General features: G+C 44.4%; 2 protein-coding genes across 2 annotated transcripts in view; both read left to right on the forward strand.

The window, feature by feature from the left end:
- Positions 1–5,505: 5,505 nt before the first annotated feature.
- LOC118783476 (myb/SANT-like DNA-binding domain-containing protein 2) lies at positions 5,506–10,445 on the forward strand. The gene is made up of 4 exons (XM_036537369.1): positions 5,506–5,949; positions 6,590–6,833; positions 8,595–8,655; positions 9,370–10,445. The coding sequence occupies exons 1-4, from the start codon at positions 5,506–5,508 to the stop codon at positions 10,217–10,219; spliced, it is 1,599 nt and encodes a 532-aa protein (XP_036393262.1). The 3' UTR covers positions 10,220–10,445.
- A 4,375-nt stretch (positions 10,446–14,820) lies between these two features.
- esamb (endothelial cell adhesion molecule b) overlaps positions 14,821–27,454 on the forward strand; it is a 44,491-nt gene continuing 31,857 nt past the window's right edge. The window contains exon 1 of the mRNA XM_036537064.1: positions 14,821–15,319. Within this exon, the coding sequence (XP_036392957.1) occupies positions 15,061–15,319 (259 nt within the window). The 5' untranslated portion in view covers positions 14,821–15,060. The remainder of the gene's footprint in view (positions 15,320–27,454) is intronic.

Consider the following 27,454-nt stretch of genomic DNA (forward strand, 5'->3'; position numbering starts at 1 on the left):
TGCAAGGTTTTGGTGATCGAATCTTTGCTGTCTCTTCCTGTTTTTCCTCACATGCTGAAGACCCTTAACTCACTTCCTTAGTTTACTTCTCAAGCATATTAGCTGCATTATTGGCGTTACAGGCATAATTATGATTATGAAAGAAAATGAACATTCCGCAAAGTCAATTTCAATATTTGTGCTTTAAGCCAAATGTAAATGTAGTCATCAACAAGGTGATGCTACACCCCCTGTACTATACAACTCTCTGTGGCATCAAACAGCGTATACAGGATTTCTGAAATGAAAACGTTCATGCAGTTCTGGTTTAAATTTTAAACAATATTCTTATGCCATCGTAATTGATAAATAAAAATTAAATCCTTGATACCCTTTGTGCTGAGTTCACGGACACCAATGACAGTGTATGATCTACATTATTTGAATTAGGTTTAGGTGTAATTCTAAGCACAGGAAATAAATAAGGTGTGTCTGTGAAAATATTTTTTTAAAATTTAAGATATGTAATGTTACGTCCCATGGGTGTGTTGGTGCTGTTTTTCCCTGTCTTTCTCTGTATGTGTGTGTGAATCCTTGCAGGCATGTAAGTTTTTGTGGATAAAAGTGCCAACATAAGTAATGTTATTCTCTTTTTCCATACATCACACTAATCGGACAAAGGCCAGCCCTCCTGCAGATGGGGATAACATCTCCATCCCACAGTGAAGGCAGCGGTCAGGGCCTGCATTGAGAGGTGGTCATCCGTCGGGTCAGAGGCTACCCTAAGCCCTGAGGCACAGGGTTCAGCTGCCCTGCACCTGGGTCTGGGGGGTCCAGAGGGCTGCCCGCCCCGGGACGCCCCGCCGCCCACACGAGGCAGGGGCCAGTCCATTACTCAAACGTCCCTCTCTCACACCCCATCAATGGGCCCGCCGCCTGGCTGAAGTGGAGGCCATGCATCAAAGAGATGACCACTATAGATTGTTCATTAATTATCCCTCTCCCTCTCTTTGGCTGTCTTGTCTGTGGCATCTGTGACACCGGAGGCTCTTAAATGGAGTGGATGCTGAAAGCTGGCGGAAGAACAGATGATTTTGGATCAAGATGGTGCATGCCTACCCCCTTAACAGAATGTTCTGGCTCTGATGTCTGAATGTCTGAATCTGATTGAAATGGTTGGCATGTGTTTCATAATGCAAAATTCCTTTGAAGTTCCTCAAATATCACTTCCGTGATATGTCAAATTAAAGCAATAATCTTTACATTCATAATTTAATAAAGAGTAGCTGGTTGTGTGCGTAGCTATGTGCATGTCTCCCTGTGTGTGTGTCTTTGAGCGTTTGCTACGCTGATCTCTCAGTCTATTTTGACCCGCAGGTTCTTGGTGCTCCTTTCCGCCTTTGTGGTTAGATTCAGTCATCAGACTGCAGAGATGGTAATTGCTCTCTTCCAACAATTGCTGGGCAATTCAGCTTGTTGAGAAAAGCTTTCATTGGTTATTGCTACGTAAGGTGTAGGCTGTTCTTTCATGGATGAGGACATCTTGTTTGATAATGGCAATATGACTGTGGCTGGACTGACAATACTTGGCAGTGACACAGTCCTTGCCAAACCGCTTTAAGATCATCTCATTGTTTTTTTTTTCTGCAGTAAATCATTTTCTGTGAAACTTCAGTAGTGTGTAAGTGTTAAACAGTGAAGATTATTTCTTTGTCTCATGAAAGGTCATCAATCATTTTCAAAGCCCTCCTTGTCATTTCAGTTGCATTTCAAAGTAGCACATTTCATCACAGGACCAACAGAAACCATTAAATGAAGTAAATAAATAAATAGATATGTTAATACTGTTCCATCCAGCTATTTTTCATTGATTCAGAGCAGGAAGAACAATCAATGTTTCAATTCTGCTGAAAACTACAGAAAAGAAAGCACTGGTCACTTGATTCAATCCCCTGCACAGAAATTAGCTATGTTTGACAATGTCACTCAATACAATGTTATTTATTTATTTATTACAGCATATTAAATATCCAGACCTGCAATGCGATTATCAGCCTGTTATCTGGGCGACCTCTAACTTGGATTCTCTTTCTGACTCGCCGTCAATAATGTGCTCTGCGGCAGGAAGCAGGACGAGGTTTTGGCCCCAACTGTTTTGTTATTAGTGAGGAGATCAGATGTTTTCTGTAGTTACCCTCAATCTCTCATTAGGTCTTGCTCGGGTCCACGTCGGACTAATGAGATGGTCTTTAACATAAAGCGCCGCAGCCAATGAGGGATGAAGAGAGGGCGCATGTGTGTGTGTTTTGGGAAGGATGGTGAATTATTCTGTCATCTGACCGCAGGATAGCACCTGGTCCTCCGTCGCCTAGGGGGAGACTGGGGGGGGGGGGGGGGGGGGGCTGTCCCATGGGGCTGGGATAAAAGGTGCACACTCCACGGGACGGTGTGGATGTGTGGGCGTTTTCCGCGATCTGAGAGCGGCGGTCTTTTGTTCCGAGACATGCAGAAGAATTCAACGTGACAGCCAAACCCAAACAGCAGGAACGTGCTTGAAGTGTGAGCGTATTTGTCATGTGCTGTGCTCTTCATGCACCTCTCAGTGAATTAATGTGACATTTACACTGCGGCGGATGGACAGGGTCTTAATCCGTGCATTCTCTGCAAGAAAAAAAAAAAAAAAACGGAACACAAAACCCTACAGGATTTAATATCTATCCCATTTTTCAAATGAAATCCAAATAACATTACATTTCATTTCAGTCAATGCTATTGAATTATTTATACAGAAAGAAGATTATTCTGTCACCAGTAAAACTTCCATCACTATCGTCAAATAAAAAGTCAACACTGGCAAAATTCAACGTTCGACAGATACAGAATCACAGTTTAATTTTCTTTGTTTGCTGGTTTGGCTTGCTTCAAGGTGCATTACACCTGTGTTCAGTGATGGCTGAAAGCAAAGAGGGAGAGGCCTGGAGCCTGGAGATCTAAAAACACTGACTGAGCAGCTGCTGGAACCACCACTGCACCAGATAACAAAGTTATGACCTAGCAGTGGGTAGTGAGATAAAACAAAATCTGAAAGAAAGATATGAAAGGCTCCTAATGCAGATAACTTTCTCAGAGTAAATGCAGAAAATAACTATGATCAGAGCATAAAGTATTTCCTCTTAACAAGACCAATTTACACTGCTTAAAATGAAACCACCACACCGTGTGACCTTGGATGGAGGGTTACAGTGAGCTGGGTTTTGGCAGGAGAGTTTGAGGTGAAGTACCTTGCTCAGAGGTAAGATAACTATGGGTTCCCATCTGAGTTTCCACCTCCAAACCCTGCACAGTCTAATACAGCCTGACACACAGCTTCACAAAAATGTGTAACAATATTTCCATGATTTTTCCAGTTTGCACTAACATTTGCGCTCTCATATAACATTATGAAAGCTCCACATTATCAGCAGTACATAACCTCAGGGTTTTTTTTAATCAAACATGTCATTAGGTGAGTTTCCTCTCACCTTTTCATACCTTTCCACTGCTGGAGCAAACAAAAGCTACACCTAATATTAGTCTACTCTTGTGACAGTGTGAACACTCAACATGTAAATAGTTGTGGTAGTCACCTGGCTGTGCTACAACCAATATTTAAATAACCCTCCAACTAATTCTCATCACTGACTGTCCCAACAGCCTCATGTCATAAAAAGATTCCCTGTCTCTGATGTTTACCAAGCACATAATTCGGGGATTTGGTAAGAAAAAAAAAACAAGTGTAAATAAAGAAACCATCTCAGGATATTTCTCTTCCCGTGACCCCAGGCCACAGACAGGATATCTGACCTGCGCTCGGCAGACAGAGGAGAATGCAGCCGTGCGGAAATCAAGCCACACTCCCTGTGGGGCGTCAAATTAAAGGCAGCCAAATCAAAGGTACGCTCCTGGCATCCACAACATCATGACCCCCGGGGAGCACTTAAAAGAGTCCATTACACGTTGGAAGAACTGGAGTTGAGTTTCACTGCACCTGTGTCAGAGCGGACTTCAAATTAAGGGGAGCACCAAAGACGGAGTGCGGAGTCAAACCACGCAGTCGTGTATGTTAAAAGAATGGCACCTCTGCGTCCTTGTGAGTATGGCATCGACAGCAATTACACCAGCCATATGTACAAGTGCACTAATCTGTCACCCTAGCTGTGATCGTGCAATTTAAGCAAGCTTTTCTTTCTTTTCATATCTGGATGCATGCCAATGAGACTATTTATTTCTCTCTCAAACTGTATTTTTATGTCTTCATACATGCATACATACATACACACATCTCACATCAAATAGGAATGAAAAATAAAAGCATTAAATAAAGATTGACAGTATCCCATCTCTGAGAAACATACACCATTTGAACATCCCCACCTAAACCAGTGAGACAGGGTGGCCAAGCTTACAGTCAGAAAGGAACACTCAAATAACATGGACAAAAAAAAAGTTAAAATTCCCTTATTACATGGCAGGTTCGACAAGTACATTGTGTTCCTTTCATTAATACAAATCCTCTACCAAAGAGCACTTTTTATATGTATGCCTGACAACAAGTATAGTTTACTTTTTCTTCTTTCCATTTTTCTTTGCGACTCTTTAGGCTACCTTTGTCATGGACCTTGCTGTCTTAATGATACTTTGCCGACTTACACACCTCTAGGTTCTATGTATGGAGTGTATAGTGTTTCTGGTGTTAAGATTCAGAGTGATTTATCGTCGGGGGAGAAATGTTTTTGTCGAACACACTCTCAGGAACATGGAATGTTAAGTAAATTTACGTTGTTCGCCGCTCTCTCCATTATAGGTGACAGGAGCGGTGTTGTCTCCGCCTAGTGGCCAACTGTATGAATTGTTTCATATGCGAGTGACAGCTCTGGTCATTGTGTCCACTGGTCTCGTCAGACTAAGGTAATTCGCAGATACGTGGTTTGCATTAAACAAAGAGCTGCGCATTAAAAACCACAGAAGCTATTTGTATGTTGCAGAACCATTACACAGAATAAAGTGCATATGGTATAAATGTTGGATAGTATTATATGCGCTTTGAGGTGCGCATTATGCGCATATAATACCCGAGGTGAGGGGTGAAGTGTCTCACCTTATGGCGAACTATAGCTAGTTTCCTAGCTGAGGACAGGAGAAGCTGCAGAAGGAGCGGGAGCGCGGTCTGTGCGGGATATGTCTCTGCGGCTGTGCAGAATGGAATGTTTGCGCTGAGAGAGAAACTGATCTGGGGTCTGTATGCAGGTGATTACTGGTTATATATCCATATTACCTGCATTCACTATGCAAATGTTTGGTCAGCGTTTACGTGTCCACCAGAATTCTTCAGCCTTCTGGCTGTATTTTTGCGGGGTAGTGAAAACCATTGGGATATTATTCTTGCCCCACTCACTACTGTTACTTGCTACCACTGTATAATGTTGCCCCCAACCCCCCCCCAGAAATAAACACACCCTTCCCCCGCCCCGCAGTAGCAGAACCAAGATGGCTGCGCCCTGTAAGGCTGAGCGTTCCCCCAAAAATCCCAGGGCGATGAAGACCCCGAAGAGCGAAGCGCCGTCAGAGTCGGAGTCGGAAGATCTGAGCGACGGAAACCAGTATCACTCCAACCCGTCCACCCCCAGCCGCTTCTCGCCGCTCAGCGCGGCCGTCTCCAGCTCCGGCAGCGCGGGCCGGGGCGGATCGGCCGCGGCTTCCAACAGCCTCCCCGCCAGCCGGGGCATGTCATGGACCCCGTCCGAAACGAACGCCCTGATCGCCGTGTGGGGCAGCGAGCGGCTGGCCGAGGCGCGGATGCAGCAGCTGGAGGTGGCGGGGACGGTGTTTTCCGGAAAGGCTCCGGGACCGGCTATGTACGACAGGGTGTCCAAGGCTTTAGCGGAGCTCGGCTATGAAAGGACCCCTTCGCAATGCAGGGAGAGGATGAAGGTAAATCGCAACAGTTTCTGCATATATAGCTATATCTCACCAGTTATGAGCTGCGCCAGCCGTTTAGCTGCATAAGATAAAACATAAGTGTCAGGTTGGTAAAGTCATGGACGCTAAATTTGCGTAAGGGGCCAGCTATGTTATCTATAAATGCGTAATGTTAGCAAGTACTTACAGTATGAATGTCAATGTATTCGGTGCGTTGAGCTGTCATCAGTCAGCTGTTGTTTAGTACTATGAAGTATGATATCATGCGGTGAAACATGCAAGTCGACAAGCCCTTTAGCCCTAACATAGTTCTTTATGTTACTGTTTAACTTTGTTGGCTAACAAAACAGCTCGGTTTTGCAATATAGTTTTCGCATGCATGTTTAAAAAGGTGTATCAGAGCCATTCTATTACAGCCAGATATGCAGGTCCTGCCTTTCTCCCGTTTTGTGTCCGAACGGTTCGGGTCGGTAACAGGAGATCCCTGTGCTGTCTGCGTTTTTGTACAGATCAGGGATGACAATGCTGTCACTTTCTCATCTCTTCCTTTAAATAATGCGCAGGCTGAGCTGATTACAGTCTAGCTGCTGTTTGTCGTAGTATGAATTACTGTGTCCTGACGCTGTTTTCTACACACGCCGTTTGCCGACAGACGCTGCGGCGATGCTACAGCCGTGTGAAGGAGCACGGCATCGGGAAAAGGAAGAGCAGCTACTCGCTGGAGCAGCTGGAGAAGGTGTTCGGCCAGGGAGGCTGGGACTCCCAGCCCGTCCTCATCAACAGCAGCGGGCTGTACCAGGAGATGGAGTCGGACGGCAGCACCATGGAAGACTACTCCCAGGAGGCGTGGGGCAGCCAGGACCCGCCCTCCTTCCCAGAGGCGGACTCGGATACCGGTGAGTGGGGCTATTACGTTACAGTACGTTACATTACCGTCATTTAGCAGACGCTCTTATCCAGAATTGCTTACAAGGAGCAGAGAAGTGAAGAGAGGAAGAAGAGAAGGTCTACCACAGACATTCGGTTATGTCCCGATCAGCTCCAGTGTTCCTTCCATTCTTTGTATAAGAGGTTCCAGTTTGTTGCATCAATGCATTCTAGTGCTGTATGCTTCCTGTGCATACCTGAGATGATCTGCTTTACACCACATCCCTTCTAGAATGTTCATAACAATCAGGCAAATCAGAATGGCTGTGGCTTCAGTGATGGCAGAGAGAGAGTTTTCGGTTTTGAACTTAACAAGATGACTGTCCGGTTGGTAAATAAGCATCTGAATTGGCAGTACTGCACATCTGTGTGGTCATGTCAATAAAGCTTGTTTGAAGTTGAATCCGCACCACTACGCTGCAGTGGTGCCGTGTGGGGGTAAATAACCTGCAGGAGGACCCCGGGTCTGTTCGTGGGCGTCTCAGAGAAGGAGACAGACGGAAGACCGAAAGGTTGAATTAGACTCCTAATCTCCTTCCTCTGGGATTTTGTGAGATTTGCCTGCTGTTCCCCTGCAAGATTCACAGGAGATCTGAGGAAGATGATTACTCCTCTCACCCAAACTGAGGGCTTTGAAACGAGTGATTAGAGGTTTTCTTACAGCCAAGTTTAGGATGCAGTGAGAAATTGGTGGTTTCGCCCCACAGCATCTTCATATCACTCCTGGTGTTTGTGAATCGGTTGTGGTTTTTGGCAGGTAACTGACAGGTGACAGGTGATAAGTGACAAGTAGTGGTTAAATTTTACACGTTCAAACATATGGCAGTTTGATTATATGTATATGTGCTTCAGTTGTCAGGTTTTTGACGTTGACGGTGGTTTGTTGTGGTGACAGTGTAAATACACTTTGACTTTGAGATTTCCACTGTTAGTGGAACCATTGTATATTGAACTGCATCATGTTTGCTCTCCATATGATTTGAGCTCGCTCAGAACGGTACGATGCCCATCCTCCCTGCGGGATCTCAAAAATACTCCTCCACTGGAGATGTGCAGTTTTTTTACACCGTGATCATTTTAAAAGAAAAACAAGAAGTTGCAATGAGTTATTTCGCTGGTCGCATCCTAATTCATCCCTGCTCCCCAATTATTTGACAGATTAGAAAAGCTTTACACTTGATGAATCGAGTGCTAGTCTTTAATTACAAAAACTTCACTCCAAGATATCTGCACATCTCATTGGACTCACTAAATCAAATACAAACAAGTTTAAAGACACACATTTTTGAGTTCACCTAATAATGCAGCATGCACAACAACTTAGCAACCAAAGGTTAGAGTGATCAACATGTGTTTTCTCATTCTCCGTTATGATTTAATCTGACTGCAGGAATAAATAAAATTTACCCTTTACCTTTTTTAAGTTCTAGAGGCATCAGAATGTGATACAGCAGGATAGTTCAATTTCAGTTGCAAAACATGCCAATTACTCAGTTTGTTCCACAGACACAGATCTCCAAAAGCAGCTGTTATTTTCCTTTTGGCCTGTGATTTGTAGGTGTTCTGATGTGGTTTCCTATTAAAAAAAATGTTTGTATGATTTGAATGTTCGGTAGAGTGTAGTTTGGGGTTGCAGACGGGAGAAAGCATCGTTGGGCTGCAGCAGCTGGTGGGTACATGTGACCCCTGTGTCGCTGGCGTTTGTCTGAAAAAGCTTTTGTGTTTTCCAGTGGAAATCCGGCTTTCGAAGAAGAGGCTGCAGCTTAAGCAGGAATCCTCAGACGACATCCAGTGAGTCCTTACGTTTGGTCGGCCGTAATCCCCCCGGGAGCGCGGCATTGTTCAACAGCTGTCCCACATGTTCATGAAGACTCCAGCACAATCAGTGCCTGCAGCGGTTGTTTTTCTGAATCGCTTTACATTCTTAGCACTGCGTCTGTCATGAATTCATCTGATTCATTGACCTCTCTGCTCAGTACTCTGCTGACGTTCTGTTAGAATCCCTGCAATCGACAGTTACTTGTGTGTAGTCTGTTGGTGCGAACACCACAACACTATTCAATCCCACAGGTTGATTCATGTGAGTTAGACACACTAGCGATTCACTTATGAATTTACCAGTGGTCAAAATACCATCAGTAATTGGCCAGAAGAAACCTATATGCTCCTACTGTTTCGCGACTGTCTGTTTTCTGAAATTTGCAGTCCCTTCGAAGCTATGCCAGGGATACTCTCTAGAAAACAGCCAGCAATTTACTGATTGTCACGTAACATCTGATAGGAAGCTTGAGGCCATTTTTAAGGTTTCTGGAAAAGGTCTCTAAATAAGTGGAAACCCTCCCCAGAGCAAAGGGTTTATCTGAAAGTAAGTGCCGCTTCCTAAGCCGGTTTACTCTGCAGCGCACTACATGCTTTTAAATTCACAGCCAGTCCATGCTGAGCTCAGGCGAACTCCAGGCTTGTCTTTGCCCGCCCCGCCCTAGCGTTCTGTCCCTCTGTCACCAGGCAACAGGAAGTGATGCGTAACGTGGTGCGAATGCTGGAGTCGTCGCAGGCGAAGTGGGAGCCCTTCCAGACGTGGATGGACTTCTCCCGCCTGCACCTGTCCAACAAGCTGGCCATCTTCGGCGTGGGCTACAACACGCGCTGGCAGGAGGAGATCCGCTACCACCACGCCGAGATGAGCTCGCAGGTGCCGCTGGGCAAGCGTCTGCGCGAGTACTTCAACCCGGAGAAGGCCGAGGGCCGCATCATCATGACCAAGGTGCAGAAGATGAACTGGAAGAGCGTCTTCTACAAGTTCCTGGACATCACCATCAGCGAGGCGCGCTGCCTGGAGCTGCACATGGAGGTGGGCTGGATCCCCGTCTCCCGCGGCGCGGGCGGCGGGTACCAGCTGCCGGAGGGCATCCCCAGAACGCACGGCCTGTACGCTGTCGGGTTCGAGGACACGCCCGCCACCGCCCAGCCCTCCAGCTCAGGGAACAGCTGCTCCTCTCCGGAGTTCAGCGAGCCCGACCTGAGCCGGACCCGGTTGCCGCGGACGTCGAAGGCGTCGCCCGCAGTGACCTACTGCTTCCTGGGCGTAGCGGAGGACAGGACGCTGCATCAGTGCCTGCACCAGCACTTCCGCACCGCAGGCAGGCGCTGCGGGAGGCGGGGGGAACCCCCGGCCCTCGCCAGGTTCCTGCAGGAGAACTCCGCCCAGCCGAAGGAAGGCGGCTCCTCCCACAAAGACATCTATGTCAAATTCATCGAGGTGGAGCTGGACTTCCTCTCTGCCGGGTCCCTGCTGGAGTGTTTAGAGATGGCGGTGGGTTATTCCTTGAAGTTCAATGAGAAGGAGACGTTGTAAAGCCCTTTGTGTTTATAGACCGGCTTGTGAATGTATGTTATGAACGCTAACAGCCGAAAAGACACACTTGTGTTCTTCCCTAAGCGGCTGTGCCCATATAAGGTAGGGGAGGAGCTCTTCCATAGGGGCGGGGGCAGGCAGAGGGATTCAGCCACTCAGAAAACTGCCTTCTCTTTATTTATTTATTCTTTTAAAGTTTATTCTCATACATTGTCCCAGATGAGACACCCAGGTAAAAGTGAAGCAAGGATTGTAAGTTAGTGTTAGTGATGAAGAGTGGAGAATTATAGCTATACAAATACAAATACCAATTCTATCTATCCATCTGGATATATTAATATATATATATATTTAAGAACATATATTGATGCGTCATTCCAGCAAATGTTATTGAGGAAAAAAAGCTTCCACTTTGTTTTTGAAAGATTTTTATGTGAACACCGTTACCTCAAGCACATGTACAACTGTTTTTTGATCACTCTATTTTGTGTTTACATTGTTGGTAAAAAACAAAATAAATGCACATCTGGATAATAAGCTGCCGTTCACAGCACCCTGCAGCGTGGAAATTTCCATTTGCATTGGTCTTAATCAGTGACAAAGTAACAGTGCTGTCAGTGGGCTACTTCCTGTGTCAGAGAGAGTTCCTGGAACTTACATGATGTAATAGTTTGTAACTGGATTTTTTCATTTGACCGGTGCTTTGTGCTTGTTAGAAAGATTATGAGGTCACTTCCTCCCTCCCCAGGCCAGTTAACAGTGGAGGCCTTCAGTGGTTTCTGTATAAAACATCCTGCTGGCTTCACCAATAGCTATCCAGAGTATATCTATATCTATGGCTGTCCACAAATGTAACATAATTTTAGTGGACAGTAAGGATAACTGCCTTGCATAACACGGTCATATTCCTTTCATATTTCTCAAGTGCTTTTGAGTCACAAAAACAAAGGTTGCCATGGACACCATTATGCATGCATATTATGACAGCTTTTGACTTATATTATTTGTAAAGCAGAAAATCAACAACCCAGTAATCCCTTGCTGTGCACAGTTAAAGAGTTACTCCTTTTTAAGACTAATTTTTGTCATTTCATTTTGATGGAAAGTTCAGGTAAGTCATTTGGCAGGGGATAGTCATTTAATTACTTTCAAACATGTCTATGTCCAAGTAAATTTTGGAAAATGATGGGATAGTTTGAAAAACAATAGTTATAGTCTATACTTCCAAAGCAAGCAATACTGTCACAAAGCTCATTTATACCATCGATACAGTGCATTCATGAAGTGATGCGTTTTGACTTTTACCACTAGATGGCAGATGTAAGCCACAAAACTGCCAAAAATCATCAAAGGGTATGTTTTATATTTTTCTTTTCTCACCTCAGAGTAAATGGGTGTATTTTAAATCTTTACAGGCCTTTTACTACCTTAGTTTGTGATTAAATTTTACACTTAAATTACATTAATTTTCCTTGAGGATACATCACACTCAGAAACAGTGGTACAAATAGCCAACAGAAGTCTCGCACACATGTCCCTTATTTTCCTCATAATTGTTCAAAATACAGATTTCCTCCCTCCTGCAGCCACATGAGGAAATTTTCACTGGTTTCTCCCTCAGTTGTTTCTTCTGCTGCTCCACTTAGACCATATCATGGGCTTCACTAGAAAAGGTTTAATAATTAACAGAGGAGTTTCGTAGAAGGTGTCATGTTATCCCCTGGGCTTTATTGGCAGGTTACTCAATCATAAATCTTGCTTTCATCATGCACTGTTGATTACATGACTACACGCTGGCAGTGTATTCTGTAGAGGGATGAACATTAGGAGCTGTGGGCTCTAGAATTTTTTTTTAAATATCCAGGTTATGTAATCCTGGATATGCATGCAAATGATCGGATGAAATGGGAGTTTGTGAGACTTTTGAAGGAGCACAGCCCTAAGTGTGACAGGAGGGGTATTGGATCAGAGCCCGAGAGCCTGGTGCTCTCTTCACTCACTGCCTTATTTTCAACCTCTTCCAGGAGTGATCAATAATTTACACTCACCATCAGCATCTTATTTTCTTTGCACGCCCGATGAAAATGACTCTGTTTGCAACACAAAGAGCAGAGGTGTTTCAGGTTTATCCCCTGTTCCTTTAGTAAATTTAGTTATATTTCACTAAAAGGAGATTCATTGTGTTTCATCCATGAAAATGCATGCATCATTTATTCATAAGTTTGAAAAAAAAAAAAGGTCACCTTAAGGTTATTATGTATTTCAGTTCTCCTTTAGCGTACTATAAAACTTCTGTACATCTGAAATGATGAACAGTTGAAAATATCTGTGATGTAAATGTATGCTGATATCATATTATAATAATACAGAGCATTATGTGTATGTTACCTTATGATATGCAATATTATATTGCCACACAGATGAGAATACTATCCATACATGGGCACGGGTATATTGGTCAGTAGGTAAGAGGCTGTATTCTGAAACTCTGAAACCATTCAGACTCAGACCATTGTGATGTTGAGATGTTGAGTTTTCTTTTTAAGTTCAAACCTTGTCAAGGATTTTATATTTGAACATGATTTGCTAGGTGTTTGGTAGAGAGCAAAGCAGAATTGAAAATACCAGTACTACATGAAAAAAAAAAACTATAAAACATTCAACTTCACCGTTCAATAATTAACTTACTGTTTCAGCATCACAAACCCATCCCATCTGTCAGGATTGTGTACCAGTGGTTAAGATGTAGAATTTCTTTTGTTTTAAGTCATGGAAAGAAAAGTTAAAACCAGGGAAACTGCTACCTTGTAATACACTGAAACCTCAGCCCTGGAAAAGTACAGAACTGGAAGGCATGAATATTTCACTTGGATTCGCATTTATGAATCAAGGCAGGTTTTCAAAGTGGCTTTACAAGCTAAAAGGCAAGGCTAGTTTCATTTCATTTTTACCTTTGATGGTACTTTTTTGATAATGTGTCTAATTAAAAATGTCATTGTTTCTATGTAATTTGGTAGAGGATGAGACTGAATTAAATTAGAATACTATTACAGCAGCAGATAGACCATAGCTACAAAAAACAGATTCATTTCTACACCCGGCATGCTGTTCATTATCTCTACTGGTTTAAATTCATAAAAACAATTTTCACTGATTATTGTGATAATTACAAGCTTCATATGGATCCACAAACATGTCATCACAGTTCTCAAAAACCTGTTTATTGGTATTTGCAGAATTTGAATGAATTGAATTTTGCATCAAAACAATCCCTCAAAAAAGCATTGCTTTTGAGTCTAGAATTATGCTGAAATTTATAAGTGTACAAGAAACCTGATTGAGAATACAGTTTAAAAAAACAATAAATAAAGATTTGTTGTCAGGTATGAATATCGACAAGAATATGAAATATTATTTGGCTGGAATACTGTATTACTCATTGAAATTTCATGGTATTCCTCACTGAGCGCTTGTGCTATCTTTGTTTGCAGCGTTCTCCCTTATCAAAATTTCATCTCCAAGCACTCACTCCTCTATGCCCCCTCGATTCAGAAATTTGGATTATAAACTTAGATTTAAGCTAGCTCATCCACCTCCAATAATTGAACAGTCTTGCTGCATTAACTTCAGCTATGTTTCTATGGCAACTGGCCAGAGCTCGGGAGCAGGAGCTGGGTGGTTTTCACCTCCGTTCCGCGCTCTGAAGTCAGGTGCAGGGGGGTGACCGCGCTCTGACCGCGCTCCTCAGCTTCCTGACAGAGATCCTAATGAGGTGCTCCCACCCGGTACAGAGGATTAAGAAAAAAAGTTAATAAAATGCAAAAAGCACTTGTTATTTCTTCACTTAAGCCTCGCATAAAAATTGTAGTTTTGGAGCATCCGAAACTTGGAAATTGCCTCTCATGAACCGGGTACTTGTCTCAATGGAATCGTAGTTAAGATTAATGACCTTATCAGGTTAAAATAATAAATGAGATGTTCTGTGTTGTAGCAGGCGTCTTTGACGTGTACAGTCCAAGAACTGTGACCTCTCTGTGTGGTGTCTGTTTAGTAAATACTGACGTGTGTTATGTTGTCCTTAAACTCTTTCGCAACTCCTCTTAAAAGAAACAAAGCCATTTCAATCTGAAGATTTAGGGAAACGTACTGATCTTTACTATAAGTAGCAGTGTTTTAAATGACTGTGCTTTCACCCAACGTTGCAAATATATACAAAGAGTGGGAGTGACAACCTTTCCGTAATTACAAGCCAGGAGAAGTTGTGTGTAATTGTGTGTAATGCAAGCCCTTTGTATATTTACCTTCAGCCACTGATAGGGAATAGTCTACTAGCAAGCTGGGGTACGGTCTATAGACGTATAAACTTCACAAAGTACACGCATTACTTGTTTTCTATGAGTCGACATGGATCCTGTCTTGGGGGGAAAAAGTTTGCATTAGTTCCGAAGCACGAAACTACAGCACACAAATACAAAGACTGGCCAGCACCAGAACGCTGAAAGCACCTGTCGAAACGGGAGGCGTGTCTGTGGTCACGGCAGACGTAGCTGCACCGCACAGGTGCGGGGGGATGGGCGCTTACTACACTATTCCAGCGTCTGGCGACAGGAGTACTTCACTATGTGTGCTACGTACCCACTAATGATTCTCCGAGACAAAGTGCTTAAAAAGCAGGCAGCGAGAGAAACAGCAGGAAGGAAGAACTCCAAAACTGGCAGGACGTCGCTCGTTGCTTTCTGGTTCGCTGGACCGTGTACAGAGTAGTACAAAAAGCCGTCTGCGCCGTGCAGCTCCCCGGCTGCGCATCGGATATACTCCGGAGATGATTTCTAAATAATTTCATGCTCCCCACACCTCCAACGTTTTCTTCACCTCTGGGTTTTACTGTTAATTCAGTCTTCAGTTTGACTTTTGAGGTTACCGCTGCGGCGGCAAGGGACAGTTACGTGGAGATAACGTTAATTCTTCGGAGGATTGTACTTTCAGCGAGGCGGGGAGTACGTGCGGCTCACACGGACGGCGCATGTTGGGCGATGGAGATGGTGACTTCTGGGAAACTTAGCACCTTGCTGTCACTGACACTGCTATGGGCTTTTCCAGGTATGTGATAATTTACTTTCAGAATAAAGTGTGGAGAATTACGAAGATCCCGTAATTTGAGATGAATCGCTTTTAAGAGTGTGATACATGTTCTGCACTTTTACGTTTGCGAATGCAGACAATAACAGTAACCTTTAGACAAAAACAGCACAATATTTCATTTATTCAGAACTGTGGCATGAGTGCGGTTGTGGAAAGGAGATGACGGGAATTGGAGTAGAATGTTTCGGTAGCCTGATTCCGAAGGCAGCGGCAATGTTCAAGTTGCACAAGATTATCGAGAGCGGCTTGTCGTCAGGATTTGGACATAAACACCTGTTCTCCTATCTGTAAATGTAACGAGGTGCTTAGGTCTTTCCAGGGAAATCTACTACGGTAACGTGTGTGTGACAACACGCAGCAACCGACTTGCTTGCCTCTTGAAAGCACGAAGAACCAGTGCTATTTTGTTGAGACTAATTCGCGTACCTTGAGTTGACCCTCTAGCGTAATGGAGTACGGGCAGTGTAGTAGGCGTCTTATTGTTTACCCATCAACCATGTGGCTAGGATGACATCTGCTCGAGGAGCGTCAACGGTTATCTCGCTCGGTCAGGGGTTTATCTTGGGAATTTATGAAGTTTTAACAAAAAAAGTTGTTACCGTTTTTGTTGAGGAGGAGGAAAAGGGAAGGAGCCAAGGGTCCAACAGTTGTACTTGGCAAAGGCCATGAGTTTACAATACGTGCGGATTAACGTTGGAGTCAGCAATTTTAGAACCCCCGCACATGTATTAAACTTACCCTCAGTGTTCAAAAGACTTACCCTAAGAAATAACACTATTGCATCAAAAACAATCATAAAGGAGGTGTTGATGTTTTATGATTATTGGAAGTTGTGTAATGTAACGGAACATACTGCCTTTCAATGATGAGCACTTTTTCTCGGTAGACTTGGCCCCAGATTACCCACAGGTCTTCAAAGAGTTTATATATTTGTTAAAATTACAGAAATAATGTGAATGACGTATTGTCCTTTTTCACTCCGATGCCAGGTTGTCATGACATTACCAAGCCCTCCTGTGCTGCGCTCCCCTATGCTCGCAGTATACTGCGCGTGCAGCGCGTTTTGTGGATAAAATAAAATCTCATACGCAATGCAAAAAAAAAAAAATCCTATAACGACATCATCTGAATTGGAAAATCTAAAGTATGTGTTGTGGTCTTTTTTCTTTTTTGTCGGTCGAAGGGGTTGTGAATCAAGGATGTTTAATGTATTCAACCTACACGTCACGTTTATGTATACATTATATCCAACAGCCACTATATGCTAAAAATAGAACACCTCGACAGTTGTTTTGCGTTTGCATAGGTTAATTGCATTCTGAGAAAAGAAGTACGAATTTGGACAGGGCATATAGTGCATTAACTGGCGTGAATCAAGAGAGAATGTAAGTTTCGTAAAGCATTTGCGCAAAGTACTCCCACAAAAATGTTCCTTTGCCAAGAGTTGAAGCACACAATATGTCAAAGTAACATTGCTCATATAACCAGCTACCGCTGGCTTTATTCACCTGCACAGAAAGAAGGACAAGGCCAACATCTCAACATCCAGTGTAAGAAATCACATTTACAGTGTTGACCTCGCCTTTGCCTCAGCGGTGTGGAATTTAACATTAGTCAATGCCAGAAGAGACCTTTAAGGTGCTTTGCAAAAGCCCAAGAAGGAAAAGTTTCCTGGAAAACAGAAGGCATGAGGTTTATGTCAAAGCTTTCACCTAGCATTTCTTTAATGATAAGTGGGAATAGGATCACAAGGCTTTATAACAGGATAAATTCCTAATTATAAGATGCCTGCTACTTTGCACTGCAAATTAAATGGAGTAGTGTCATCATTGCTGTAACAGTATTCTACACTTAGCTTCACAGATAGACTATTGTGACTGACATTGACCAACAGAATGTGTGGACTTCTCCTGTCCTTTGTCTCAGAGACATCACCATTCAAGTTTGCCATTAACGTCTCCCAGTAATAGAAAAAATCTGTTTTTATACTTCAATCAGAATTTGTGTGGGTGGGGCTGTGTGCTGTCACATATGTGTGTGGTTTATTTGCTCAGTCCATGACATTTATCTACTGTATACACAGATCTGGTTTCACAGTACAAAGTGCTGTTTTGTGTGCTGATTTTTGGGCTCTTACAAGCAGTATGTATTACTTGCAGTGCTGCTGGTGACGAACAGTTCCCTCCCACAGACAGCCCTGTGCTGTTCTGCTCTGTTCATATTTGTGCACTCCGACGAAGGTCCCGAAAGACCAAATCCTTCGTAAAATACAAACAAACAAAAAAAAAAGCTGTGACTGATTTGCAAGTCTGAGTGCGAGGGTGTTTTTTCCAAGTTTGCACTTGTCTCTTGTCACAAGGGGCTTTGAGTCAGATTAATATGGGATGAAAGGTGAACCAATGTTCACTCTGTAAACCAGGTGAAATGCACCTGCGTGAAACAAGGACATTAACAGTCCCATCAGTTTAAAGGGAACTTGGACAGGTCAATGAGTGGTTCTAACCTGGTTACCTTAGCTCTGTTACCGTAAAAGTATAATTTGATGTATCTTTAATAGGAGATTCTAACTGATTTGAATCGTCTTACGAGTAAGTACTTTGAAATGAGTTTCAGGGAAACAGTTTAATGGAATTATTCAAGCACCTACAACAAGGCAGATGGTTTAAATTACATTATATTGTTGTCATTTTAGGAGACAGTGTTATCCAGATTGACTTACATAGGTTACAGTTTTTACATGTTATCCATGGATTTTCTGGGTTAAGCACATTACCCAAGCATATAGCAGCAGTGTCCCCATGGGGAATCAAACCAGCAACCTTTTGGGTACAAGCCATGCTCCTCACCACTATCCTGCTGCCGCTAACCTATATTGAACTGGGTTGCTGCTTTTGTGTTTGGATGTATAGCCAGGTTTGAGTGTTCCTGGGTTTCTGAAACAGAGAAAGGTAATGGCCTGTGCCTGTGTGCTAATGGCCTGGTTCTCTTCACCTGTAATCAGACAGGTGCGCCGTCATGACGGGACACGCCTTGCCTGAGTCAGTCCGCTCTCTGTCTCCAGCTCCGCACATGTGTTCATTTGCTCTCTGCGGCAGGTGCTCTGTGAATGAAGCAAAGAGTGATTTAACCGAGACGTCCTTCCATATTCCCAATCCTGTTATGTCACCCTGTTATAGGTCACAGTGATATTGGAGCAGGTAGCAGCAGGCCAGGTGCTGCAGTGTAAATTCTGTGACTGGGGTGTAATGTCTGTGTTACTGCTCCAGGCTGCCTTCGGAGGAAACTTTAACCCTGCATAAGGGCGTCTGCTAAAAGATAAAGCATAGACGTAATGAAACCTGTGACACACACACACACACACACACACACACACACACACACACACACACACACACACACAAATACTCACACATATACTCTTCCTCTCTCTCACACACACACATACACACACACACACATAAATACTCACACATATACTCTTCCTCTCTCTCACACACACACATACACACACACACACATAAATACTCACACACATACACATATACTCTTTCTCTCTCACACAAACACACATACATACACACACATAGACATAGTGCATAATTTGAGGCGCCTGGCCTAAAGCAACCTGGTTTTCCAAAAAACAGACCTCATTGAAAGTTTCCTGCAATCCCTTCTTTGTAACTGCCTTTTCCTTTCTGAAGAATAAAGGAAATCTACCCCAGGTGAAGTATTATGTTGGCTGTGGAATTATGTAACAACTTTGCAAACAGATGAATGGATTAACACACAGGCATTAGCCTGACCTTCCAACACTGTGTAAAGACACAACAGAGACAGAACGCTTTGGAGCTTTTTGAGCTCGGCCCCGGCTTTAGAATGCAAGGTATCTGTTAAAGGTAACCGCGTGTGGAATGCCGGTGATGGATGGCCGATGTTTGGCACGCTCCTCTCATTCCATTCCCTACAATGCTCTGTGCCAGGCGGGGACCCTGTGGGTCCGGTGGAGGAGGGGGAAAGTGTGCAGGCCGTTTCAGGGTGTTTCAGATCAGCTACCTGCTCTTTCCAGGACTCTGTCCTTTCACCTGTGAGCTGTGCCTTACCAACAGGTACAGCGCGTACCCTGCTGGTTCACTGCTTCCTCTCTGCTCCAGTGTCTTTGTCTTGACTGATAATATTTTAGTTTTTATTTCAGTTGTATTGTTTCTATATTCATTCTTGCAGTCAAGTAGGGTACATATAAATTAGCAGCGGATATTTGATATAAGCATATGGGAAAAAATGACAATGATGAGAGTTGTCACATACTCTGTGCTATGTAAGGCTTTATACATGCTTTATAATATATATTTAATTATTTAAATTTATGTTTTCGCTTTTTTTTCCAGTTCTATGATGTCTATATTTATGTGTCCATGCAGTCAAGCAGGATACATATAAATTAGCAGGGTAATATTAATACGGGAAAACTGACAACAATGTCATGTCACAATTCTGAATGTGCGTTATGACAGAAAAACATTTTTTTTTTTTTCCAGTACAGTAAGTCTACACAGCTATGGGGGGAGGGGGGGAGTCACACCACTGTTTGGAGGCCAGGGCTGGGAGGGGAGGTGAGGGGAGCGGGGTGAGTCTCTTCCTTGGAGGTGGAGATATGATGAGGAGGATGGCAACTTGTCAGATTTACAGCTCTTTCTTATCTCAGATAGCATGATAAAACAATACATCAGCTAAAGGTGTCAGAATGGAATTCTACCAAAGAATATTTTCCTTCCTCCATCGTAGTCCAGTTTGACATCTGGACGGCTTAGTGCTACTGTTCCTGGTACAGTATGATAGAGGAGGGAGAGGAGGCAATGCAAATATACCTCGCCGTATTTGTGGAAGAAGAGAACATAGACGTCATAGATGTCATTTTTGAGGCAGTGATAGGAGTATTGTATATGGGCTAATCTGTACTGCTGTTGGGATCACAACGTGATTGTGATCTATTGAATTGCCTTGACATTTCTTCAGAGGCAAGGACAAGGTGCTGTTGCAAAGTCATCAGCAGCCCCCTCTGATGAGATTAAAATGAAAATTCTGGTGGAGGGCTAGATTGCGGAGATGCGCTCCGGGTTTCATTAAGGACTTTGGAAGATGGTGGGAATTAAACGTGATCATTAAGCGGCGTCCTCATTCAGCCGGCGTCCTTGTGTCCTGTCAGGGGACACACTGAGGGTGGACTGATTAAACTTCCCCGCTCGGCCTCTGCACGGTGACCACCTCCCAGTCGGCCTCTCCTCTGCCTGCCTGTCCCACAGACAGCAGCCTCACACTGCGGGAAACTTTCCCAACCTGTCGCCTGGACTGTGTGTGTGTGTGTGTGTGTGTGTGTGTGTGTGTGCGTGCGTGCATGAGAGCGCGCGTGTGCGTGTAGGTGTGCACGTGCGTGTGTGTGGGTGTGCGTGCATGCGCTTGTGTGCGTGTAGGTGTGCGCATGCGTGTGTGTGCGCGCACATGCATGCATATTGTGTGTGTATGTACATTTTTTCCTTGGGTGTGTGGGTTGCATGGCCACTGAGAGCATGTGTCTGGTGACATACAGTCGTATGTTTCCTGTAGGGGACTTAGTGCTGACTACGTCCCAGGAGCAGTGGACTTAGGGACAGATTCCCACAACCAGAAAGCAAAGAAATGCTCCATAGCGGTGTAGCAGCTATATTTGTTTGTTTGGATAGTGTAATACATTTAAAAAGACCTTTACTAAAGTAATGGCACATCGTTCTCAGTATAGAAAGTTCTGTTGAAATACTCCTTTTTCCTGTATCATATTAATACAGAATCACTGAAATTGTATAAAGAGCCATGCTCCTGAGCGGGTTATGTTGTTGTGTTAAGCAGTAAACCATATTTATTGCTCCTAAGCTGCAGTGATAGCGTGTCGATGTGTTATAACAGCAGGGATTATGGTGGGTTTGTAGGCGTTCGGGCACAGTGTCTCTCGCGTGACTCGGGCTGTTCGGGCCGCACGGCTCATTACCGTCTCCCGGGAGGAAGTTTGAGGAAGCGGCGAGTGTTTGCTGTGTAGCAGAGCGGTAAGCAAGTCGCCATGGTGACAGGGCGGACAGGCTGCCTTATCGTCCTGTCCTCCCGTTACCTGTGCTTAGCGCTTACCTGTGCTCACCTCCTCCCCGTGGAAGCTGGTGCAAAAGGATGGCAGTTTCTCCTGATCTGTGCAGTGTAAACTCTCGCTACACTTTCAGTAGTTCCTTTAGGGTGGAACACTGGACCACGGTAAGGACAAAGAGTGAGCAGTGGATGATAAAGTATACAGTACATTTGTGTGGTACTAACCATACCTAGAGTGCCAGTCCAGTGGGAAATACTGCATTAGTGTACCATGTGATATAGCCGGGACCCCCCACAATCTTTGTGTCTGTGATATTTTAAGGAAACTAGATTTGAAAAATATTTTCAGGCAGTGCAGCAGAGACACAGCTGACTGTCTCAAGCTTGCTTTTCTGTTCAAATCAGTGGTAAAGATACAACTGTTTTAATGTATGATTGACATTCCAAAATGGGTGAACTGGTATACCCTTAATCAGATGGTCATTAAAGGCCAATTTTCTCTCTCTGCACATTTTTGTTTAATTTCTTAATTTAATTCAGAAGGAGTTAGGTTAAACCACAGTGCATTCTTCCTGGAGCTGGTTTATTCACCTGCAAGTCTTCACAGCCATTGGCCTTGGTCTGAAATTTAATGACAAGTTTACCATTGGACTGTAATAGATTCTTTTTAATTAAATGACGATAGATTAATGCACACCCTGTTCCTGCTCAAGCTTACTAGTAACCATGCAGTTATGTAACAATACATTGTTACAGACTAGCTCCTAAAGTTGTTACACCGGGTAAGGTCACCTTAATATTAAGTGCTACTGTAATTATTGTTGCGACTAACCACCTGAAAACTGATGCTGTGTTTCCATGTACCAAGATTTGCTGTTGGAAATGTTTTGGAGAATCTTAGATCCTTGACTCCTCCTTGATTACTGAGCTGCGTTTGGCTCCGAGCCGCCTTAGGCCTGTGCATTGCCTGCAGGTGAAATCCACGCTAATCCCCTCACAGCCTGCTGGGGCCGAAAGGTCTCCACTCACCCCACTTAATGCAGCACCGTCTTACAGGCTCTCTGTCAGAATGCAGGCCGACCTTGGGCCCCGGGCCAGGGGGTCAGGCGGGCGGAGCTCCGCGCCACAGGTGAGGAGCAGACCCGTCAGGGGATCAGCGGTTCCATCCACATGCTGCTGCTCCTTTATTCACTGATCTCGTTAATGCAAAGAGATGATTTAAAAACAAAAAAACAATGTTCACAATCCGTCAGGAGGGTGCTGCAATGCAGCCCCCAATTAGTAGAAACAAAAGCGGTTGATCAGGGGCCGCAAGGCTGGATCCATGTAGAACTGTTTGAAAAAAGCAGCGTTTCTGTGTGATAGTTTGCAGCAGAAATTCCATTCCTGTTAATGCAGCAGGCGTGGACCGATGGAGAGAAGTGAATGCATTCAACTAAATGTCTGCATAAAAGCACATATTGGCAAATAATGGAAATCATGAAATGAAATAATGCCCCACTCTCCCTGGGACTCTGCCTCCTTCTTGCTACAGGGCTGGAGTTAATGCCGTGTTCGATCTGAGGATCTCCGGCTTCACGCACCAGAGATCATTAGCAGGGCTGTACTCAGCCACCAGGGGCAATTACAGGCACCCCCCGCCTGGCATACAGGTTATGGTCATATGTATAATGTATACATGTATATGCCACCTCATTAGGCCTCCATCACTGACCATAATGCTAGGCCTTTCAGTCAGACGTTTCTCCCTGAGGGGAAAAAAGGGAACATTGAAAATACTGACAAATCAGAGCTCATTTTTACACAGCACCGTGTCATTCTGAAACCCCTGCGAGGGAAACATTCGTGGCTTTGCATTTCAGGCCATTTTTGCAGGTCGATCTTCGCAATGTTCTCAGTCCCTCAGGAGGGTTCAGTGAGGCAGGGCTCTGTAGGGCTTTCCCTCGGTCCCTGCAGCCCCCGGTCCCTCCAGCCCTTAGCCGAGCAGGTGAGGAGCCACGGTCTCTCACCACCTGCCTGGATTTCAAGGCTGATCTGCTCCAGAGTGCCCTTCCCTCACAGGGCAACAGAGTCAGGCAGAAGTTCCGACCCTCACACACACACACACACACACACACACAGTAGAGAGATCCTGACAAATAAACACATACTGCACACAGACCCTACTGAATGCACACACACATACTGCACACAGACCTTCCCAAGCACACACACGCACACACACATGCACACTCTACACCTCGTAGTCAGGGGGAAACTCAGAGGGTAAGGTCGCCTGTCAGCAGAGCCTTGGCCGTTGCTGTGACAGGCGGGGTGGAGGGGGCGGGGGGCGGCCCCCCCCGTCATCAACAGGTTTGAGGACAGCGCGGAGGTTGAGGTAAAAATGGCCTAATTACAGCAGCGCGGGGGACAGGGGGGGACAAGCTCCCCCCCACCACCCCCCCAGGCTGAAGGCCAGCTGTGTGACACGCACATCCACACCTGAGCTTTAATGGGGTCACCCCTGCACCTCCACCTGCCCGGTCCGCTCTCCCGCTTATTATGATAACGAGATTGCTGGTCTGCCCGGGTCATGGATTTATTATATCTCTCTGCGGGTAGTGCTGGTGTGGCTCTGACGGACAGTGCTGCTGTGATTTCATTCATTCCTTGGTTTATTATAAAAGATTTATTACCTAGAGGTAACTAAGAATGCACTCTGTAAGCTGGAGCTTAAGACAAAAACATCCTCATTTTGTCCAAATGCTTGTGTGACTGCTTATTTATTTCTGGCTTTTTTGTCATTTGCAGCTGCTGATGTGCTGTGACACTATACCTTACAGAAAACATAGTGATCATCAGTGAATTAGATTAAGAATCTCAGGAGCAGTTTAGAAAAACAAGAAAAAAAAAACAGTGATGGGACAAAAAGACAAAATGTCATTTCTGGAGTGCTTGCCAAAATCGTAAATTAGTGCTTCTGTGAGAGCGTTTTTTTTAAAATCAGTTATGGCATCCCAGGTGACCAACACGCAACAAGCGTAAAAAACTGAGTCAAAGGCACGTAACTGAGAGAGAGACAGAGAGAGAGACAGAGACAGAGACAGACACAGAGACAGAGAGAGAGAGACAGACACAGAGACAGAGAGATGCTGCCATGTCCTTCTCTATAGAGCTGTTCGTGTGGCAAGAACTCATTTCAATGTGCTGATATCCACTAGTGATAAAATATTGTGTGTTAATATATTCACAGCATATTTCCAGTCGCTTCCAGTACACATTCATCTAGTGTATAGAGCTCGTGTTTCTGTGACCGCTGCGTTTCACCTCCTATTGTTATCGATACAGAGGAGATAAGAACAAGTTAGCAGTCAAGCTTGTAGTTTAATAAAACAAAAAAAATGCAATGCAATTATGTACTGTCTCCATGCCAGAAACCCACTGTAGCAAAGGCCCACAACTTGCATATGCATATTTTACTCCAGTGACTGGTATCTTTTCACATGTCCTGAGAGACTAGGAAGAAGGTTTCCTAAAAAAGATGGCTTGGTTCATTCTGGAAGTCTTTTTTGAAGAGACCGAAGAATTTTAGTTTATGCTAAACGGGATCTCTTTGGATTAAGTCAGGATTTGAGGCAGTTTAGCTGAGCATGACTTTCATGTCTCGGGGAGAATTTCAAGACGCCACGCTCTATGCCAGCCCATAATAAAAACGTGCCCTTGAATGCGGCATTCTGCGTCTGTAAGGCCGCGCGGAGCTGCCTTCGGCGTGATATCATTCAATAACGTTTCCGTCCACGGAGCGGGGATTTGAAACGGGGGAGGTTATATCCCTGTCTGAGAAGGCATTCTCCCAGAAACGCTTGCACAGGGCACAGAAACAATGTCTGTTACAACTATTAAATATTCTGTCTGCACAGACTGTCTGTATTTAAAAATAAATGTAACGTAGGAATGTAGCAGAAGTATTGCGAGGGGCTTTTGTTCAGTGTAGCTACTGCCTTGATATTGTGTGTACAATAAGGCTGTCTGCTGATGGAGTTCTCCTGCAGTGTATTGATATCACAGAATGGTAGATATCACAGGCACAGTAAACTGAAGACTCTGAGGTGCTGATCTGATAAGAAACTCTGATCAGGTTTTTGGTCACCGCACAGGTGTTGGTACACACAGCGAGAGCCTCTAGAATCCTCTCTGTCTCCGCGGAGCCAAGGGGACAGTTGGAGGAGGGACTTTCCCGGAGCCGTGCCCCGGATTGCGAGGCCTTGGCCCGGGCGCGTGAGGCTAAAACAGGTGCCCAGAGGTCGATCCGGGGGCTAGAGAGGCTTCTGGGGAGGGAACAGCACGGACAGCATCTGCTGCCTCTCTCAGATTAACATTATCGACTGTGTTTAAGACTACCCCCCCCCAAGCATCCCGCTCCCCTCCAGCTGGGACAGTGATATTCACCGTCTTATGACAGCACAGACACTGCTTGGCTCTCCCTCAGTCAGGTCTCAGTAAACCAAAGGTTGCAGGTTCAAGTCCCCGGCGGGGCACTGCTGCTGTCGTGACCTTGATCAAGGCACTCAGCACTGATTGCTGGGGTAAATATGCAGATGCGTAAAGGGATGATATGTAGGCTGAGTAAGTCACTCTGGGTGAGGGAGTCCGCTAAGCACATGAATAAATGAATCACCACCTTTCACTCCGGCTTTAGGAAACTGCTGGGGTTGCAGTCACTCATCTGTCCCTCTATCCGGAAAGGGGGCACACAGGGTCGTCCTGCGAAAAGTATCAGTTATGTAACCCGCAATTAAAATTTCACTTCGACCATATATCTGATCTGAACATGAAATTCATTTTAAGTTTTATGGGTGGAAAAAAATCAAGAAGGAGAATTTGGAGATGAACCCCAGGGAAGGTATTTAGTTGGTCGCAACCAAGCACACATCCAAGGTAATGGCCCAGACAAGACGGATTTAGAAATGTTTGCTAAGTCCAATTAACCTCTGTTTGAAGTCCTCAGAGACTCTAGGTACGCTAGGTGTTGTTTACAAATGCACAAAGTGCTGCCGTGTGTGTGTTTGTGTTTGTGTGCATATGCACTTCCGTGTGTATGTGCACATTTGTGTGTGTGTGTGTGTGTGTGTGTGTGTGTGCAGTATATATATAGCAAAAAATATATAGTATTCCTGGCAGACCCAGAGGGGCTTATTATAGCTTTAACATCAATCTTTTCCCTGAGCATGTGCCTGGACTATCAGTTTTTCTACCTATTACCCTCCTGGCAGTTGTAGAAATTGCCTTCAAAATGATTGCCTTAGGGTTTGAGTGTTACCGTGTTAAAAAAAAAAAAAAAATGCATTAACGACTCTTGCCAGGGAGCCCAAAGTTAACACACCACTCTCGGTATTTCTCTTTTTTTCCCCTCAACTGCCTCAAACTGCTTCAGTCATGACGACCCGCCGCAGAAATGACTCAAGCTAACAGAACAGGTCGGGGGGAGGGAGCTAATTTTCTTAACATCAATTTCAAATGGACAAGCTGTCAAGGACAAATGACCTTTTCATCAGCCCACACAAACTTAGGCCCTAATTCCTGTGCGATGTATTATTGAGCACTTGATTAAAGTGCCGTCATCACCGTGTGTCTGTGACCCACCTTCCTGTATGGCCAATGGAGGGAGTCTGAGTAATTATGCAAATTAAGGCCAAGGAGTGGAAGCGGAACGGGGGTGCATTCCTTACAATTCCCCCGGTCTACTTTCACTGGAATTCTGGGAATTACAGGTTTCGATTTCAATTCCATTTTTTCTTAGTGTGTTGATTTATGTGCTGCTCACAGCGCAGTAACAAATGAGAATTCCTTATTTTTGCACAAATTTTAGGTAATTTCTAGGAAGTTTTATGTCAGGAACTGCGATGAATGTTATGATATTACACAGTTCCATTTTGATGTTATGAGTTCTGACTGGCTGCCCTGTACTGAGGCTGGCCTGTACAGTATGGAGTACCTGTATGACAG

This window comes from Megalops cyprinoides, chromosome 9 (genome assembly GCF_013368585.1).
Source record: "Megalops cyprinoides isolate fMegCyp1 chromosome 9, fMegCyp1.pri, whole genome shotgun sequence".
NCBI lineage: Eukaryota > Metazoa > Chordata > Actinopteri > Elopiformes > Megalopidae > Megalops > Megalops cyprinoides.